Source organism: Lucilia cuprina, chromosome 4 (assembly GCF_022045245.1).
Source record: "Lucilia cuprina isolate Lc7/37 chromosome 4, ASM2204524v1, whole genome shotgun sequence".
Taxonomy (NCBI): Eukaryota; Metazoa; Arthropoda; class Insecta; order Diptera; family Calliphoridae; genus Lucilia; species Lucilia cuprina.
Window position 1 is genome coordinate 35613473 of NC_060952.1, and position 20014 is coordinate 35633486.

A 20014-nucleotide genomic window follows, 5' to 3' on the forward strand; every position below is an offset into this window, starting at 1 on the left:
TCAGGAAGAAATTTAAAAGAGAAATAAATTTACCTTATTTGTCTCAGAATTTCATATTAAAATAAAAGAACACGTTGAAAATAAATTATAAAAAAAATTATATATAATCTTCTAGTAATTTGCATTGAACTCTATCGTGCTTTGAACAGAAGTATAAACATATAGACCTTTGGACAGTAGTGTATATATCCGGTAAGTTTGATTGAGTTATTTTGTCATACACAGCCATAGACGGACATGTGTTTTCTGCAATTTAGAATGAACATTTGCAATGGAACTATAGAAAACCTTAAATCTTAGTATTTTTATCATTTTCAAAATATGTACTTAGAAGTTGGTTTACTATCTTACATGATATATACTTATATATTTCTCCTGGTTATTATTTAGAAAAATTGTTGAAATATTAACATAGTCTAGTTACTAGTTAGGCAACGATATAAATCTTGTATTACTTAAAAATATCTAGTGCTACTAATGGAAAATAATAAATATGTACAATATATATGTCTACAGCAAGGTAGTACCAGCTGCAATATCTTTTACATATACAAAAACACAAACAATAAGTGAAAATATTTACTTATTTTCTACTCATTTTCATCTCCTATAGACATGAATAAGCAGAAGTCGAACGGAAGTAAGTTGATATCAAGTGCGTTTGTGTGTGTTTGTGTAAATGGAAATATACCTAATAAGTATGTGTACTTACTTGTAGGAGGTATATAAGTTGTTTTTATTTTTCATACTTAATATTGATATTTATGGTTGATATAAATACAATTTTACATACACATACGCACAAATGTTTTCAACAAAACCAAAGTTTATTCACATACACATAGGAATATACATATGTACATTATATGAAATATAAACTCCCAACAAATTTGCCAGATGTTAATATCTCCATTTTAGACAGTCAAAAAGTGTTTTTAGTTTAATCTTTAAAACTTGATTTTTACTTTACTTTAAAAAGTAGTTATTTTTCCTAGCATAAGTGATATGTGTCAGAGTCAACTGCCCATGAGGTGAAATAAAAATTAAGTGTGATATTTGTCTGGTTAGGACCCTTTTATGCACCTAGAATAGAAAATGTTTAAGCCTCGAACTGCAAGGTGTATTGCTTTATATGTATATATATTTATTTATTTCGTAGAATAAATATACAAACTTATATTTGTTTTTATACATAAGTTTGTATGAATTCTTGCGTATGTTTGTTTATATTTTCTACATGTGCTTTTTTTTGTTTTTGTTTAATTCTCTCGTCCACAAATTGGTTGTCAAGCCATGTCGTTGGTAAACGACAGCTGGTAACTGACATAAAATGTTGCTTGCCATTGGATGATGGTTGATTCTGGCCAGGCTATACAATCCATTGTATATACACACACAGTTATGGTAGATACATGTTTGATATGGATGGATAACTATATTCCAGTTATATTACTTAGATTACTTATGTTGTGCATTTTATAGAATTACATTTACATACGCATATTAAAATATATAACCACACATATCCACCACTACATAAACATGTGTAATACAAATGAACTGCAATTTAATAACAAACAAAAAAAAAGAGGATGAATTAATGAATACGAACAGGATGCACATTTAGGTTAACATTTGAATTTATATGCAGACTGAGTTTTTTTTTCTCATAACTAATATCTTGTATGGTAAATTGTATAAGTTACGATTTTTTAATTGAAAAAATTTACATTTTATGAGAATGACCAATAAATATGAGAAAGTGTATAACGTACATATGTGAATATTGAAGTATTTATATGGATATGTAAGCCTAAAGGACAAAATGAGTTTAGTATTATGTTTGTAAATAAATGGAAAAAAATTAAAGAGTTTAAACATTAAATTGAGGACTTTCCTATGTATGTCGGTATTGATAAATATAACTGTGTGTAATTTTTAAAATCATGAAAATATAGTTTTGTCCAAAGTCATACTTTTTTTATGAGCCTTAGCCTTATAAGATTTAGGGCCTTCGTGTCATTTTGACAAAAAAAAGTATGGAAGTATAGTCGGGCATATCCGACCATCTACATTTATTTAAAGTTTTTTATGTAGAATTTAAACGTGTAATTAATGCTTATTAATGCTTCTGAAGGGGAGGTTGTATGGGGGATAGAGCCAAATGAGTACCGATCCTTACCAAAATCGGTAGTGTCATTTAAAGTGGTATAAAACTAAGTTTCGTCGATTTTTGTGAACATAATTGATCATTTAAGTTAATTATTTTCCCAAAGGTCCTATTGTGGGGGGAGAACAGTTGTATGACTAGTTGAAATAATGGACCGAATTTAACCATTTTCAATAGGCTTGGGCCAAAAAAAGCGTGCTTATCAAATTTCATTCAATTATCTTGAAAATGTACTTTGCGCACAAGGCTTACGTGCACAGCCAGCCAGGCGAACGGACGAACATAGCTTGATTGACTTAGAAAACAATTCTAAGCCGATTGATATATTAGACGAATATTTTTGTACCAATAAAGTGGTGTAGGGTATAATAAAACGAATAGTTTTCTCAAGCTCATATCTAGCTATATGTTCGGAATTTTTATTTATTCTCTAAGGCCAAGTTGTTGCTCTTATCAAAAGGAACAAAAATTGATTGAAATTAATTATGAAAATATAAAATATAAAAATTCATCTGCATATTTTAATATCAAGTGGAAAATTTTACATTTTCAAATTGCATTGATTTTATTAACGACACCTGTACGTATACTTGGTTTTGATTTATCGATATTACAAATATTAAGTATACGCCTATATGGGAAAAGTTCCTAAATTATTTTTGAAACCTTGTTTCTTCATTTTAAAGATAAAGTTAAATTATTCTTCGCATTCAGTTTAATTTGCTCTTAGCGGATATCTTGTTCTGAAATGGAGTTGAGAAAGAGCGTTATGCATCGATTGAAAAAGAAAAAAAGGCTAAGTTTGAACCATAAGCTAAATATTTTCAAATACTTTTCAATCAATAGTTTTTTTGTCCGGCATTGGCCGGAGATTTTGTTTAGTTTGCAAAGATTAATTATTATGTTTATTCAGTTGCTAAACTAATTTTCTCTTGTAAGGTATCTTGTTTTGAAATGTAGTTTTGAGAGAGCATTCTGCATCGATCAAAAAAGTGGTAAGGTGGGATTTGGTTTGAACTATAAGCTCCATAATTTCAACCTCTTTTCTATTAACAATTTTTAGTGATCGAGTGTAGTCACCAAATAGAGAACATTACTTTAAAGTCAATTACCTTCGGTTTTGTTGTTGATTCTGTTTAACAGGCTTTATATAATCTCCTACTCTTTGAAGTTATAACAATGAATCCATTTCATAGGGTTCGAGAGGAATTTTAGACATAATAACTAAAAACATTTTACAAGTATTTAATAACTTTACTAGTAATCTTCTTCTTTATAGCGAATACATATGATTTATCATAGCCGAAGTTAATACTCTTCCTTATTATTAGATATGAATGATGTGAGTATGTCATGTTGACATATCTCACGGTGGCACCTTTTCAACCACTAGGTAAGTAAAAAGTAAACAACTCGCCACTGCCCCTTTATGTTTCTTGCACACCATTTTTGTACAAGGAACTTCCGGTCCATGCACAAGCACTGCTAGTACAGAGGATTGCAATAAAACATGATGTGACACTCATCAAGCCTTCATGCCCGGGGCATGTTATTAGATATATATAAGTTTGTAATTTCCACAATATAATTTTGCTACTCTATAAAATATATATTCTTAAGCCGAGTTTATTTAGCCATGTCCGTCTGTCTGTCTGTCTGTCTGTCTGTCTATAAATCAGATATGTTCTTGATCCAAGTCTTTAACACATGCCAATTTATGAACAAAAATTACGAAATAACTCCAGCAATTACAAAATCGTATTTTGTTTGTTTGTTATTTCATATATGCGTGTCAAATACTTAAATATTTAATAATTTTAAATTGGCATTACTCATTCAAAAGTTCAGAAAGTTTAATTACATTTTAAACAATCAACACAAATGCCAACAGCTAAAGACTTGATAATGTTTCTTTAAAATAAATACAGCATTTAAGTAAGTATTTACTTTATAAATTACATTTAACAATTATATGCGGGTGCTTTTGTTAAATACATTACTAAAACAAGAAAAAAAGTTTTAAGTAAATATTGGAAATGTATAGAATATGGTTGACATTTATAATTGAAATCAATCAACCAAGTTTATATGACTTGTAAAACTTTAACAATATATTATTTATTATACAAAAAAAAACTTTTTTATATATAAAACTCTCTTTATCTTATGTAAGATATTATTCACTGCTTCCTTGTCAAAATATAATTTCTTTTGCCAATATCAACTTAAACTCAAAAAAAGTTAAAACTTTTAAGAAATTTAATCTAAAGCCCGCATAAAAATACACATTTAAAGTCACACAAACATATGGGATTAAATATGTCGATATGTATACATACATATGTATTAATGTAGGTATGTATTTTCCATAACCCCACTCAGGAAGACTATAAAATGTAAAAATGTCTTCTTGATTTCCTGCTTTCATATTTAGATTGGTTGGTGTGGTTACAAAGTTTCGTATTTTCATTGTCGCTTTAACTTCCGCTAAAATATTTGCTTAATACTTGTTTTGCTTTTGTGAGGCTTTTAAAAAATAAAGCAATTTTACCTGTGTATTTTACACATACTTTATTGCTGTAGGACTTCCTTTTTATAATGTTGTTGTTCTTTTTCCATTATTTGAACAAGTTATTATAAGGCTACTGCTTAAAAAATGTCGTTGTTGTTGATATTTTTATTGATATAAAATGGGTTTTATTAAAATTTTCAAAAAGTGTGTTAGAAACGTGTACTGAATAAAGTTTTATATTTTGTAGATATTTTTTGTTAATTTTCTTTGCAAAAAGTTTGACGTTTTAATAATAAAAGATATAACAGAACAAACATATCACAAAACTACATCCTACAGAATTGATTAACAATGCTAAATAATTTAAAGCGATTGGCCTGTCGGAATATCAATGCTGATGTTTAAACATCTTTGGACTATAGTAATATCCTAAACCACTATAATGGAGAGAGTATTATATGTTTGTGCTAATATTTGTAACTCCCGATTTAGCTATGTTTGTTCTTCCATCCGTCTGTCTGTCCGTCTAAGAGTCCATTCAAACATTGTGCTACTTCTGCAGACCTTGACATGTACCCTATTAAAAATGGATAATATCGGTCCATTATTTCACCTAACTCCCATACAAACATACCGTAGGAAAGCACTTTTAAGCTGATAAGTATGCTAATAATCATCTATCTCTTAAGAAATCAATAAAATTTAGTTTTATATTAATCTATGAATTGCCAATATTTCGAATGATCGGTACTCATTTGGTACTATCTTCAATACAAAATCCCCTTCAGAAAATAGCTTAAAGGTCAAAATTCACTTATCAATACTAATATCATGATTTAATGTTGTCATAAGTCTCTTTGCCATATTTTATAAGGCTATAGGTAACCTCTTTTTTCTCAATAAATTGGTAAAATAGTTGTGAATCAAAGCAAAAATAAGATTTAATGCTTTATTATTAAAAAATCCACATGTTTAACATAATCACTAGTGTAGAGTATCATAAGGGCGATCAAGTCTATACATTTTTTCTTTTATTTTAAAGCATTGTGTTAACCGATGGTTTTAAAAATGGTTAACCACCACTTTTACTATAAATCTCACAGAGCTTAAACTCAAACCTAAAGAACAGACCTTAAGTTCCCTTTTTACACTACATGTATATTAAAAAGCAACGGATTTGGGTGTCATATCTTTTAAACTGTCCCGGTCCAGACGAATCCCCAGCTTGAAGTCATGGTCCTAATGATATTAGCCATGTATATATATAAAAGAGTAGCCTTGCTGACTGACTGATTCATAATCGGACAACCCAAACGGCTGAATCTAGAATCATGAAATTTTGACAGCAGATGTGTTTTTTTTGTAGATCTACTAAAAAGAGATTTTTGAAAATTTGTACATTTACGGGTAAAAAGGGGAAAACGGGTAAAAATAGGTTTTCTTAATTATCCTACACAATATTAGTAATACAAGAACAATTTTAAATGCACCTGTATCTACTTTTAAAATTGGCAGATGGGTATCTGGAACTTTTTTAAAATTTGTACAAATTTTAAAAAAGTTCCAGACACCCATCTGCCAATTTTAAAAGTAGATGCAGATGCATTTAAAATTGTTCTTGTATTACAATGGTGAATTTGGTACCTTTTTTGGCCCTTTACAACTTTTAAACTAACACAATTTAATTCTTGTAAATATTTGGTAATATCTCTCAAAATTATGAGACAACTGTTTCGTACTTTTTTAAAATTGAGTACATTTTGGGTGTAAATTACGGACTATTAAATTACAGACTAACTTTTTCCATTTCACTGGGAAAAAAATGTACCAAAAAGGGGAAAAAAACGGGAAATTTAATTTTATTCAAACCCATACAGCCAATTTTTTAATTTTTTATCTAAACTCATTGAGCCAAAAAATTTGAAAAACTAGTTTATTTACCCACACAAAATAAACTTTTGGTATTTTATTTTAGAATTCGAGTACTTACTATGACCTATATAGGACCAAATTCAAGTAAATTGTTTGGTACTTTTGAAAGCACTATTTTTCTGGAACAAATAATTGCATATTTGAATCGTTTGAGTTTTATCTGTGATATATAGATTTAAATACGGAATATTTTGTAGACTTAATTCTCGCAAAAGTATATGTCTAAGAGAAAAGGGTAAAATTATATTCTTTATTAGTTCTTTCCACTTTGGTAAAATTTATTTCACATTTGGTACCGTTTCGCTCTTCAAATGATACTCTCTGTATGTTATTTAATATGAATTCAAAACATATGATTATCATATTGTCCTCATTGAATATGGTTCTTTAAGAGAGAACTTTTTAGTACATTTTATCTCATAAATGGAACTTTTTAATTTTCTAAAATATTCAACCTAGGAATATTAATTTTAACATACATGGCCTTGACTGAATAATATTCTGTAAGTGATTTAATATAGACATCGATGTATAAACTCCTGATTACATCAACAATTATTATCATTCTATTACTATTTAAGGATCTATAGTCTAAAGTAGCGGATTTGTAAGTCATATCGTATACACCTTGTAGGTCCTACAGAATTCCTAGTTTGATGACAGGGTCATCATGATATAAACCATATCTACTAGAGTATTCAAACAATTAATCGTCGATCGGTTAATCGATTAATTTTTGACGATTAATCGTTCGAATAAATGAAAATTGTCAAATTTCAAATAACGAATAAACCGAATAATTTCTATCAATTAACCGATTAAGAAAAACTCACTATTTAGCAGTAAAATAACTATATATTTTCTACATAATTGAATATTTTTATTATAAATTTTCTTCTTTTCTTAATTTCTTAATAATTTTTCTATAATAAAGAAAATTTATTTGATGATTTTTGAAAAGAAATCATGGAAATAATTATATAGCATTTATTTCTACAACCTGTTTTTTATACCCTTCACCTTTATATATAAGTTTGTCATTCCGTTTGTAATTTCTATAATATAATTTTCCGACCCTATAAAGTATATATATTCTGGATCCTTATAGGTAGCGGAGATGATTAAGCCATGTCCGTCTGTCTGTCTGTCCGTCTGTCTGTCTGTATGTTTGTTGAAATCAGTTTTTAGAAGACCCCATATCTGCGAGATCCGAATCTTCCATAATTCTATCAGACATACGACCGGCAAGAACGCTATTTAAAATCAGCAAAATCGGTCCATAAATAACGGAGATATGAGCAAAAAACCGAGACAACCTCTGAAAATTTCATATAAAATTTAGATTTTTTATTCATGCTCAGACAGAAACTGCAAAAAACAAAAACAAAATACATAACAATACGGTAAATATTGTTATTGTAATTTGTTTATAAAAGCAAAGCAGAGCAAGAGTAGCAGAGCGAGAGCAGCACTAATGTTTTGTTATTGGCTAGAAATATGAAATTAAGTATGTAGAGCCTGGATTAAGTGAGAACCTATAAAAGGGGACTTTCTAGTACTTTTTCGTTCTTCAAAAGGTATTTTTTGAAATTTCTATAATATTGAACCTAGAAACATGAAATTAAGTATGCATGGCCCGGATTAAGTGAGGACCCATAAAAGGGGACTTTTTCGTTGTTCAAAAGGTACTTTTTGCAATTTCTACCTAGAAACATGTAATTAAGTATGTATGGCCCGGATTAAGTGAGGACCCATAAAAGGGGACTTTTTGGTACTTTTTCGTTCTTCAAAAGGTACTTTTTGCAATTTCAACAATATTGAACCTAGAAACATGTAATTAAGTATGTATGGCCCGGATTAAGTAAGGACCCATACAAGGGGACTTTTTGGTACTTTTTCGTTTTTCAAAAGGTACTTTTTGCAATTTCTACGATATTAAACCTAGAAACATGTAATTATGTATGTATGGCCCGGATTAAGTAAGGACCCATAAAAGGGGACTTTTTGGTACTTTTTCGTTTTTCAAAAGGTACTATTTGCAATTTCTACGATATTAAACCTAGAAACATGTTATTAAGTATGTATGGCCAGGATTAAGTGAGGACCCATGAAGGGGTACTTTTTGGTACTTTCTCATTCTTCAAAAGGTACTTTTTGAAATTTCTATAATATTGAACCTAGAAACATGTTATTAAGTTCGTATATCCCGGATTAAGTGAGAACCAGTAAAAGGGGACTTCTTGGTACTTTTTCGTTCTTCAAAAGGTACTTTTTACAATTTCTACAATATTGAACCTAGGAACATGTAATTAAGTTTGTATGGCCCGGATTAACTGAGGACCCATAGATGGCGACTTTTTGGTACTTTTTCGTTCTTCAAAAGGTACAAAAGGCTTTAAACACATCATGGTGAAGGGTATATAAGATTCGGCACAGCCGAATATGGAACTCTTACTTGTTTTTTTTTTTTTGAAACATTGTTGTGTTCTTAAGTATTTCCAATAAGTTCTTCAGCAACAGTTATAGTTAAACTAGTGTTTAAGGGAACGTATGAATTCTAGAACTCGTTGAAAATCGTAAAGACAGTAATTTCTTTATATAGCAAAGCATTTCACATAAACGGGAATGGTTTATAATATTTGAGAAGAACTAAACATAGAATTATAGTGAAAGAAGAGAGAAAATAATAATTTTGTTTATAAACCGTTCAAAAGTTATTTTCAAACATGAAAAAATCTATGGTTACAGGAAACTGTGGACCATTAGTATTAACACTGTATACTCAGTTTTTTCATAATCGGCTCTTTAAAGGACTTTAAAGTTTAAATGACTTTCGATTTCAAAAGATGAATTCCAAATTTATATTAAATAGTTGGCATTAATATTAATTTCAAATGAAGGTGAGTTCCTCTGCTTCGAAATAATATAATTTATTTCAAATCATCAAGATCATCAAGAAAGAATTAGAAATCTTAAGGAAAATTTGTCACAAAAAAGTAGTTAAATGTTTTTGTGTGGAAAATGAAATGTTTTTAAATTAAATTTATTTTTCGTTTTTTTTTTTTTAAGTAAGACAGGTAAATAATATATGTATATAGAATGTACAGATTACCAGCGTCCATTTGACACCAATATTAGCATCATAAAATGCATATAAATATTTTAAATATTTGTTTGTAGTCCTTTAAACTTTGAAATCCTTTTATAAGGACATAAAAATCGGAGTACGCAGAATTGCTATAAGTGTAATCTATTTTCACATGCTTATCAACTTTTCCATATTTGAAAGCTTTTTTTCAAAATTGTTACAGTGTGTAATATAAAGAAAATTATTGTAAAAAGTAATAGTAACATCTAGTTTCCTTTAGTTCGAATAACCGAATAATTTTTAATTATCCGATTATTAACCGGCTAACGTAAAACCTCAAATAATTATTTGTCGAATAAACCGAATAAGACAAAAACCCGAATAATTGAATACTCTAATATCTACTTTAAAATGGTTAATCAATCCTACTTCATATTGTCCAAAGACGCAACCCTATGTAATAGAAAAATGTTTATGCCTGGATATTGATGCATAATCTCTTAATTACCACAACATCGTAAAATAATTGTGAAATTATTTTTATCTTTTCATTACTTTTAAAGATATACATATAACTTACACAATGACGAAATCAATATAACTACTATCGTAAAAAAAGCACGTAAAATTCTAGAGTATTAATGTATGTACTAGTATTCTCATATTTGTAAATAAATAAAATGAAGATTCTTATAGGATGCTTCATTCAAGTAAATATAAATCACTTCTTGAATTCGTATGTTAAAAGGCATTTTATAATTTTTTTTTATAAACATACATATGTGAGCAAATCAATAAAAAATTACAGTTGCGATTTTAAATATAGTACTAGACAATAGTTATTTGTATTATATTCAATTACATAAAGCGTTTGAAATATACATATATTTAAGTTTAATAAAATAAATATTTAAATTAAAGAAAATACAAAATATATTAGTTAAACTGTATTCACTAGTTTATCAACCTCAAAGAGTCTCCCCACAAATGTATCACATTTATCATAGGATTATGCCACTAAGTGAAATATAAGTTTAAATGATAATTTAGTAGTTTGTCTGATGACATTTATAAAGATACATACATATTTATTATACTAACACATATGAAAAGAAAACTCATCATTTTTCTGTTTAAAGTATGCTACTATTTTTATGCTCAAGTTTTAAAGCATATATGTATGTATGTGTGTGTATGTGTATGTCTGAGCCATGATAAAGCAGTTTTAAATCTAATAAAGAAACTCTTTTTGCTTCAACGTCGTCGTCGTACATACACATTCATTTATTTTGTACATACAATCAGACCAACACATCCGCTGAAATGAAGAAAAATAAAAGTATGACATAAAAAAATTATACTAAAAGAAACGCAAGAAAAACTCGTAACTTTATTATTGATCCTTATGAATTATGTTGGTTTAAGAAGTATATTTTTGTACATATATTAAGGTGGTACTTCAAAGAGTTCTTTAAACTTCCACTCTAGTTATGAGTTCTTACGAAGCTAATATTTTATATACAATTTATAAAGTTTAGATTACAGCTTGTACTAAAAAAGATATCTTAATATTTTTTGCTAGATATTCTTCAGGCTATATCTTTTTGTATTGATACAATACCCTAATATAAATATGTACATATATTGCCGTACAGGTGTATGAGTTAATACGTATATTAAAATCCATAAAGAAAAGCAACTGTAATTAAGAAAATAGTGAGTGTTAAAGGGGTTCTTATCCAACCATCAATAAAACTTATTTCATTTAATAAAAGTAGATCATTTACACATAGATCAATAGACAAAGGCCCGTATTCAGAAAGAATAATGTGTAAAAATATTTAAAATTTTGTATGAAAAATACTAACAAAAACTGAGTAGTTTTCATATAAAATTTTAAAAATTGTTTTGCACCTGTACAACCCGGATCCAAAGTCGTGTCTTTTGTGCAACATATATGAATAATAATTTTATAAAGTCTGTCAACAGCTAATATTTAATCTGAAAGGAAATAAAATCGTCAAATATGTCAAATAATAAAAGTCGTATGTCTAGGAAGTTATAACACTCAAGTCTTAAGATTTTGCTGTGTAAACTTTGACATAAACATTTTAGGAAACAATATGCATGCTATTAATCAAATACTAAAATTTTTGTATCTATGAAACTAGAAAGCTAGAGTGACCAAATATTGTAATACAAACTTAAGGGGTCAAATAGGAGGTCTAGTATGAGTGGGCGTGATATGTATCATGTAGTTTTACTACAAGGATTACAAGCTTTATTCAGGGATTCAGTTATATGATGGCTAGATGAAATAATAGAATGATCTTAAGCATTTTCAATAGGCTTCGTTACTTGGACAATAGAAGATCATGTATCAAATTTCATTGAATTATTTTCAAATATGCGACGCGTAGTTTGATTACAAGGTTTACATGACGGACGGACGGACGGACATAGCTAAATCGACTCAGAAAATGATTCTGAGTCGATTTTTATACTTTAGCTATAGGAACAATATTATTGTGTGCTACAAACATCAGCACAAATCCCAGCAAATTTGAATTTCTTTTTAGATTTTCTATCTAAATGAGTTGAATTAAATTTAAATATGGTATATAGAGATTCCCAGATTTCATTTAATACTAATAATAGCATCATACATCACATACAAATATTTAAAATATTCGTTTGAAATTGTAAGTCCTTTAAACTTTAAAGTCCTTTTATATACAGACATAAAAATCGGAATAAAAGGACTGTAGTTTCTAATGCATATCAACTTTTTTATGTGTGAAACCTTCTTTCAAAATTGTTATAGGATATCGAAAACCAATTGTTTCTCCATACCGCATGTGCTGTCGGCTAGTGCTTTAAGGACTTCTTCTTCTTTGAGATTTGAAAAAATAAATAATGTATTAAATATGACCCCTTAGGTTTTTGAGTGATTATCGTTCAGAATCTGTGCTCCATCGGACACAATGTCAAGATAATCAATTTCCCGGAAAAGTATACCATAGCTTATAATATTATCTCAAAATTACTTTATGAACCTTAAACGATAACTGAAGGTAAAGTTAACGGGTCTTAATATTACATATTTATAATAAAATTGTGTGGAAAGATTTGCACTAAAATGTATTATATATACTATCACAAACATATGTATATGTGTGTGTGTGTACACACATAAATACATACGTACTTTAGACACTTACAGACCAGCATAATACCTATTGCTTATCAACGGAAATTGCATATATAGATTTAGGCACACGTACATATAGTAATGTGCAAACACTTACAATCTTACACACACACACACCTACATATACATAATTTCCTTTCCATACATTATGCCTTACTAGTCTGCAAACAATTTATATGGTGTAAATTGAATTTAGTGGCAGGAGAGTTTTTGAGAAAAAGTTTGTTCATCTTTGTCTGCTTATACATTATTCGATTTATTTTTGTTATTGTCAATAAACCTTATTTCCGTTAAGTTTTGTTGCGGATATACATAATACTTATATACATACATATACATTTAAACAAGTGTAACCTTACGTATGTATATGTGCATATGTATGTGTTTAAAATAACAGGACTCCATGTTAAAGAATAAGGGAGTGTGTGAGTGAGTGAATGAATGAATAAATGAATGCTTGCGTGGTAAGTGTTTGATACTTTATAGCATCAACAGGTTTCTATTTTCTTCCATTTTTTTACAATAAATAAAATTCTCCTCAATATTACATTATATTGAAAAAAGGAAGGCGAGAGAAGTATAGGTTTTTCATACTAACACGGATGTCTATTGTATTTGAAGTGTATGAAAGTAAACTTTAGTTATTTATCTTAACAATTTATTTATTTTTTTTTTGTTCTTTTCACTTCTCTTTTTCAATTGAATTTTTAACTAAGTTTCTGTCTATCTCATTCCATACTTTTAAATTCAAACAATATCAGTATTGATGTTACACTGTTGTTAAAAATTGTGAGTGATTCCGCCTTTACTCTTCTTATCTGACCTCACAGACTAGGATTGTCATTTTAATTTATATTTAATTTTTCTAAATAATAAAGTTTCACAATGATAACTGTAATATTAATTTTAAACATAAATTCAATTATTACTTTTTTTGCTTATTTTTCGAAGGCGAGAAGTTATTATTAGATAGAATAATATGCGTAAATTACGTCCTTCAATCAGAATAATAAGCAGTATTGATCAGATGAAAAACCTGCCAAAATTTTTAACTTAATTATGTACTTTACAAAGTTGTTATGTTCTTCTAAGCTTTATTCAAAAAAGTCTAAACTAAAGACTGGACTACATTATATACTAGAACATAGATTAGAATATTTAATAGACTATGGATTAAACTAGACTAAAGACCAAAATATAGATAAGACTATAGACTAGACAATAGACTATGCTATAGACTAGACTATAGACTAGACTATAGACTAGATTATAGACTAGACAGTAGACTAGACAATAGACTAGACAATAGACTAGACTATAGACTAGACTATAGAGTAGACTATAGAATAGACTATAGACTAGACTATAGACTAGACTATATACTAGACTATAGACTAGACTATAGACTAGACTATAGACTATAGACTAGACTATAGACTAGACTATAGACTAGACTATAGACTAGACTATAGACTAGACTATAGACTAGACTATAGACTAGACTATAGACTAGACTATAGACTAGACTATAGACTAGACTATAGACTGGGCTATAGACTAGACTATAGACTAGACTATAGACTAGACTATAGACTAGGCTATAGACTAGACTATAGACTAGACTATAGACTACACTATGGACTAGACTATAGACTATAAATGAGACTTCTTATTTTATATTGATCTAGCCTAATTTGCAAATATTTCGCAATACAGCTAAAAAACAAATAAATGCTTTATTTTTTTAAAAACTAATCAACATTTTTATAATACTGACTGGTGTAGTGTAACTTATGGTCGGTAATGTTCGACTATACATTCAGACTTGTATGTATTTTAAAGAAGTTTTAGGAACGTTTGTTTTTTTATGGTTATAGACGATAAAAAACATGTTGAAGAGATATGTTTACATAGTTATGAGAAAAGCATTTTACACGTGACGACTATGTGACTTAGAATTCGAAATTATGCATGTATATGGTTAAATTGGTAAAAAAATTGTTACCCCCTAAAAAAAGTTTTAGAAATATTTCAAACTTTGTTAAATATTAACTAAAAATGAAGTTTAACACGTACCAAAATGAAAACCCAGACAAAAACAGCGAAAATATTTGATTGGAAACCTCAAATCAATTTGTTGACAAACATATTCTACTCTCTAGCATTTCAAAAAAGAAACACCAACCAAAAATTGATAACCTTCACAATATTTGGTTCCCTTATTTGGGGGAAAAACACACATACGTAGAAAAATGCAAAAAAAAAGTAAAAATTGTAAATATGAGAACTTACCCAACAAATCATTAACTCCAGCAAATGTCATCACCAGCGAAGCCACAAATAAATCCGCAATTGCTAATGATGCTAGAAATAAATTCCCAATACGACGCAAACTGCGTTCTGTATAGATAGCAAGGCAGACGAGTATATTTCCGGCAATTGACAAGAATATTAGTACAGATAGGAAAATGCCTGCGAAATAAATGAGAAAAAAATAACAGACGCAAAAAAGGGAGACAAAAATTACAAGAAGAAAGAGAACAAAATATTATGATTAAAAAATTCCAAAATAAACTAGATAGGGAATATTCATGATTTCCAATGGCAACAGACAGATAGTTAAAAAACAAGCAAGCAGACAGACATGTTAAGATAAGTGAATATAAAGGTAGTCACTGTGTGTGTTGAATGTGTGATTGATTGAATCGAGTAGGTGGGTGACTGTCTGAATTTATGGCATGATTGATGTTAAATGCAAAAACATTTTCAGAGACATATACACATATACTATATATAAATATAAGTATAGAGTGTTCCATTTGAATGCAAACACTTTGCAAAGAAAGGTTAATAAAAAAGAGGACTTCCTTTTTTTGCAATTTATTCTGCGAACACAACATGCAACATGATGCATAGAGAGCATGCTTGTTTTTGGATTTTGTTTGAATACCTTAAGGAATTTGAAATGTTTGTATGAATGCATGTATATGAGTGAGTGTGTTTTTATGTTATTTGTTGTATCAAGTTTGTGTCTATGTTATTCTGCATGCGTGTGAGAGAGTTTTTATTTTAGGAAGAGATAGAGACATTCAACGACATTTACTTTACCAACAACAACTAATGATAAAAGTGACTCCACTTCGGGATCCTCACCCACTATCGTATCGGTTTCTGAGGGATTTATCCATGACGTTTCATTAAAATATGTCGTTATCTAAAAAGAGAAAATAAGAGAAAAATTATGAATAATAAGTATTATTTGTTTATTTATACGTTACGTACAAGTATTTTTAATATAGCTAAAAAATAAATATCAATCATACTACACAGCTAAGATAGTGTCATCAAAAATACAGAAATATTATTACTTGCTACCTTACAAATAGACTAGACTATAGACTAGACTATAGATTAGACTATAGACAAGACTATAGACTAGACTAGACTATAGACTAGACTATACACTAGCCTATAGACTAGACTATAGACTAGACTATAGACTAGACTATAGACTAGACTATAGACTAGACTATAGACTAGACTATAGACTAGACTGTAGACTAGACTATGGACTAGACTATAGACTAGACTATAGACTAGACTATAGACTAGACCATAGACTAGACTATAGACTAGACTATAGACTAGACTATAGACTAGACCATAGACTAGACTATAGACGAGACTATAAACTAGACTATATACTAGACTATAGACTAGACTTTAGACTAGACTATAGACTAGACTATTGACTAGACTAGACTATAGACTAGACTTAGGCTAGACTATAGACTAGACTATAGCCTAGACTATTGACTAGACTATAGACTAGACTTTAGACTAGACTATAGACTAGACTATAGCCTAGACTATTGACTAGACTAGACTATAGACTAGACTTTAGACTAGACTATAGACTAGACTATAGCCTAGACTTAGTTTCATTACTGAAGTTCTTCCAAGTATTGAAAATGTTAAGTAGTTGAGATTGTGGCTTACAGAGTAAGTGTAATAATTTACTTACTAAGGCAGAACCTTTATTTTCCTAATAGATATTACAATATCTTGTACTACAGACGTATACTTAATAATATGTTAGAATTTTTGCCAATAAACATACGACCCCAAGAAAAAACAACAATAATAGTAACTTTCTCCGTTTTTTTTATATTTAATATTCTTTTTACTTAAATAATTTTTATTTTTCTAATTTTAGTTTAACAATTATTATTTTTCCACAAACCACTCCTAGAAAATCAACAGCTTTTTAAAGTGCTCTGCCATATTTCATGCCGTAAGTTTATTTGTTAAAAGAAAGCTAACAACTAAAAACTTTTTCTCATTTATTAAACAAGAAAAATTCCATAGGAACGAATGAAATTAAAAGTAATATGGATTTAAATAAATTAAGAAACAACGAATTGAAAATCAGTTATAAATACATAGTATTAAAAAAGTTTATGCAGCTTAATAAATTTTAAATATATAAATATAAAAATTGTAAATTAAGAATTTTTAAGTAATTGTTGTTACAAGATCTTTAACCTTGAACCGCTTTAATGCCCCTTTCATAAAGTTATGTTAAAAAAATTGTATTCAAGTATCTAGTTAAAGGAAGAATTATGAAGAATTAAAGTGAAACTTTTGCTAATGTGTTACGCTAAACTGAACTAATGAATTTCTAAGCTAAAGGGCATAGTACAAATAAATGCACGCACACACAAAAATTCCACATTCACACGCATCTCCATATTAGTAAAGTCTTGCTTACATACATATGTATGTTCATTAGGTAGGTACAACTTTCTATGGGATTGGATCATGTTGCGGCTATGTAGGAGAGCTTTAACATATGAGCTCCCACAGCAGTTTACGGTGGTCAGTGAAATATGACAAAGTTATAAAAAAAATAGTTTCTGCTTCTAATTGCTATGGACATTTCTATGTATGCATGAAACAGGGACCAAACTAATAAACAAAGTACACTCTTAGTAATCCCATTAAATAGAAACCAACACTCATATTTTTTTTAACACAATATCCCAACAAATATGTACTTTTGGGTAATAGTTGTTGTAATGTTTGCATGTTGATGAAACACTCACATGAAAAGGGCAGTGAGATAAAAACAAATACGAAAAACAACAAGTACACTTTTATAAACAAATACATAGACAAAACTGCCAAAAACAAAAGAACATTATTTTTATTTTTAAAGGAGGCAATATGAAAAATGGGATTTTTCCTCACAAAAAAGTAAAAGATAAAGAAAAATATATTTTTGTACAAAAGTTTTTCGTTGTTTATTAAACAAAAATGATGATGTATTTGGTTGTTAAGGAAGTAAGAAGTCGTTAAACAACTTTTTCATATGTGTAAGAGATTATAGAAAAAAAAAATAATTTAAAAGGAACAAAAGAAAATATTAATTTCCTTTTAAGTTGTTTTCGGGAGAAAATGTGATTGTAAGCCTAAATGCTTACATAAAGAATCTTTCAGTAAGAATTTTTCAACCTTAAATTTAAATAAAATAAAGTATGTGAGAGATCCTTTTATTGTTACTGGGTATATCACATCCAAAAATTCCACAACTCTTACTCATAAAACAAGCAGAATTTTACCAATAGCATGAGTTAGCTGGAAGTTGCAAAAATGTTCTAACAGTGTTGCATGATATCGATGGTATATCTACATCACCTTTATGTAAGGCAACTATGCCCTTGAATCCCTCTTGTAAAACGTCCAAATATTACCCATTATGATTAACATTTTGGACATTTCCTCTTCTTCATTTTGAACGCTATATCATTCTTTGGTCAACGGACAAAATCAAATATATAACTAACAACCAATACTATATATACTGATATCTATTCAATAATGTTAGGTAGATATAGAAGTTGTACACCATAAATGCACTCAGAGACTATAAAGTCCAATGTTACTTTTGTAGGAAATGGAATGATTTTAGGAAATTCTTTTAAAAATAACCCTAATAAAGGAATGGCTTGGGATATGGTAAAAAGAGGTAACGACTTGTAAATTTAGTACGAGTATAGTCACAGCTACCACATTTTAAAATGGAAAGAAGAAGGCTCAAGAAGAAAGTTGTCGTAAGTGGAAGAAAGGCTTATTATAAGCAGGTATAAATGATACATTGCGCAATCGATTTAAAATGGAAACTAATTTTTATAAAACAATTGATATATCATTTGAAAGAAGACACTTTTTTGCATATATAAAAATCGATATACATAAATGAGTTTTTTATAATCCTTATTTATACTACACAAAAAAAATGCACAATTTTTTTCTTAACATTACTTTGCTTCAATTTAATTTCGATTTTAACAAATATTTTTGTTGGGTTTATAATGAATTTAATTGATTTTCTCATTTACTATTTTTACTGATTCAATAAAAGTTTTTTTTTACTTTTATTTTTATGTCAGCATATGAAATACAACAATGAAAAAAGTTTTGGAATATACTTGAATGAATTGATATAATTCTAATTTGGTAATAATAAAGTATAACAACTTTTTGACAGGAGTACCAAACTCTAAGCATGTGTTAGTGAAAAAGTAACTCTAAATATGTGCTAGTAACAAAAATGTATTTGTATTGGGGCATTCTAAACACTCCGAGTTTTATAAAAATTACAATTTTAATTGAAACTCTGTTAGTAAAATAAAATTCAACAACAACAAAAATGAAATGTCAATAATTAAACAAAAATTTTTTCCAGTTCATGAAAATTCAACTAAATTCTAAATTAAAAGTACCTTAAAAATATTTAAAAAAAATTGCAATTTTTGTGGATAACTGCAATTTTGCGTACGATCCTTAAAAGTGGCCAAAAAAGTAAGTTAAACATTTGATTGTTTTGACAAGTTTAAATTCCTCAAAAGAGAGTCGAATTCACACGGCACTCGTAGATGTGAGAGAGTAATTTTCTATACGTGAGAGTCGGACTACTTGTTATACTTTGGTTTATAGCATGTAATGTATAAGTTTTACATTTTCCACAGTACAAAATAATATTTTGTAGAATGTGAAATAAAATTGTTGTAAGTATATAAGTACTTATTTTTACAAATT

General features: G+C 28.6%; 1 protein-coding gene across 2 annotated transcripts in view; it reads right to left on the reverse strand.

Annotated features, from left to right (window-relative positions):
* Positions 1 to 20014, reverse strand: part of LOC111681530 (dopamine receptor 1) — a 129232-nt gene that overhangs the window by 43199 nt on the left and 66019 nt on the right. The window contains exons 3-4 of one of the 2 annotated variants that reach the window (XM_046948646.1): positions 16067 to 16127; positions 15206 to 15385 (exon numbers count right to left, since the gene is read on the reverse strand). In XM_046948646.1, coding sequence (XP_046804602.1) covers positions 15206 to 15385; positions 16067 to 16127 — 241 coding nt within the window. Of the gene's footprint in view, positions 1 to 15205; positions 15386 to 16021; positions 16128 to 20014 lie in introns of both variants that reach the window. The other variant, XM_046948645.1, reaches the window with a different exon arrangement.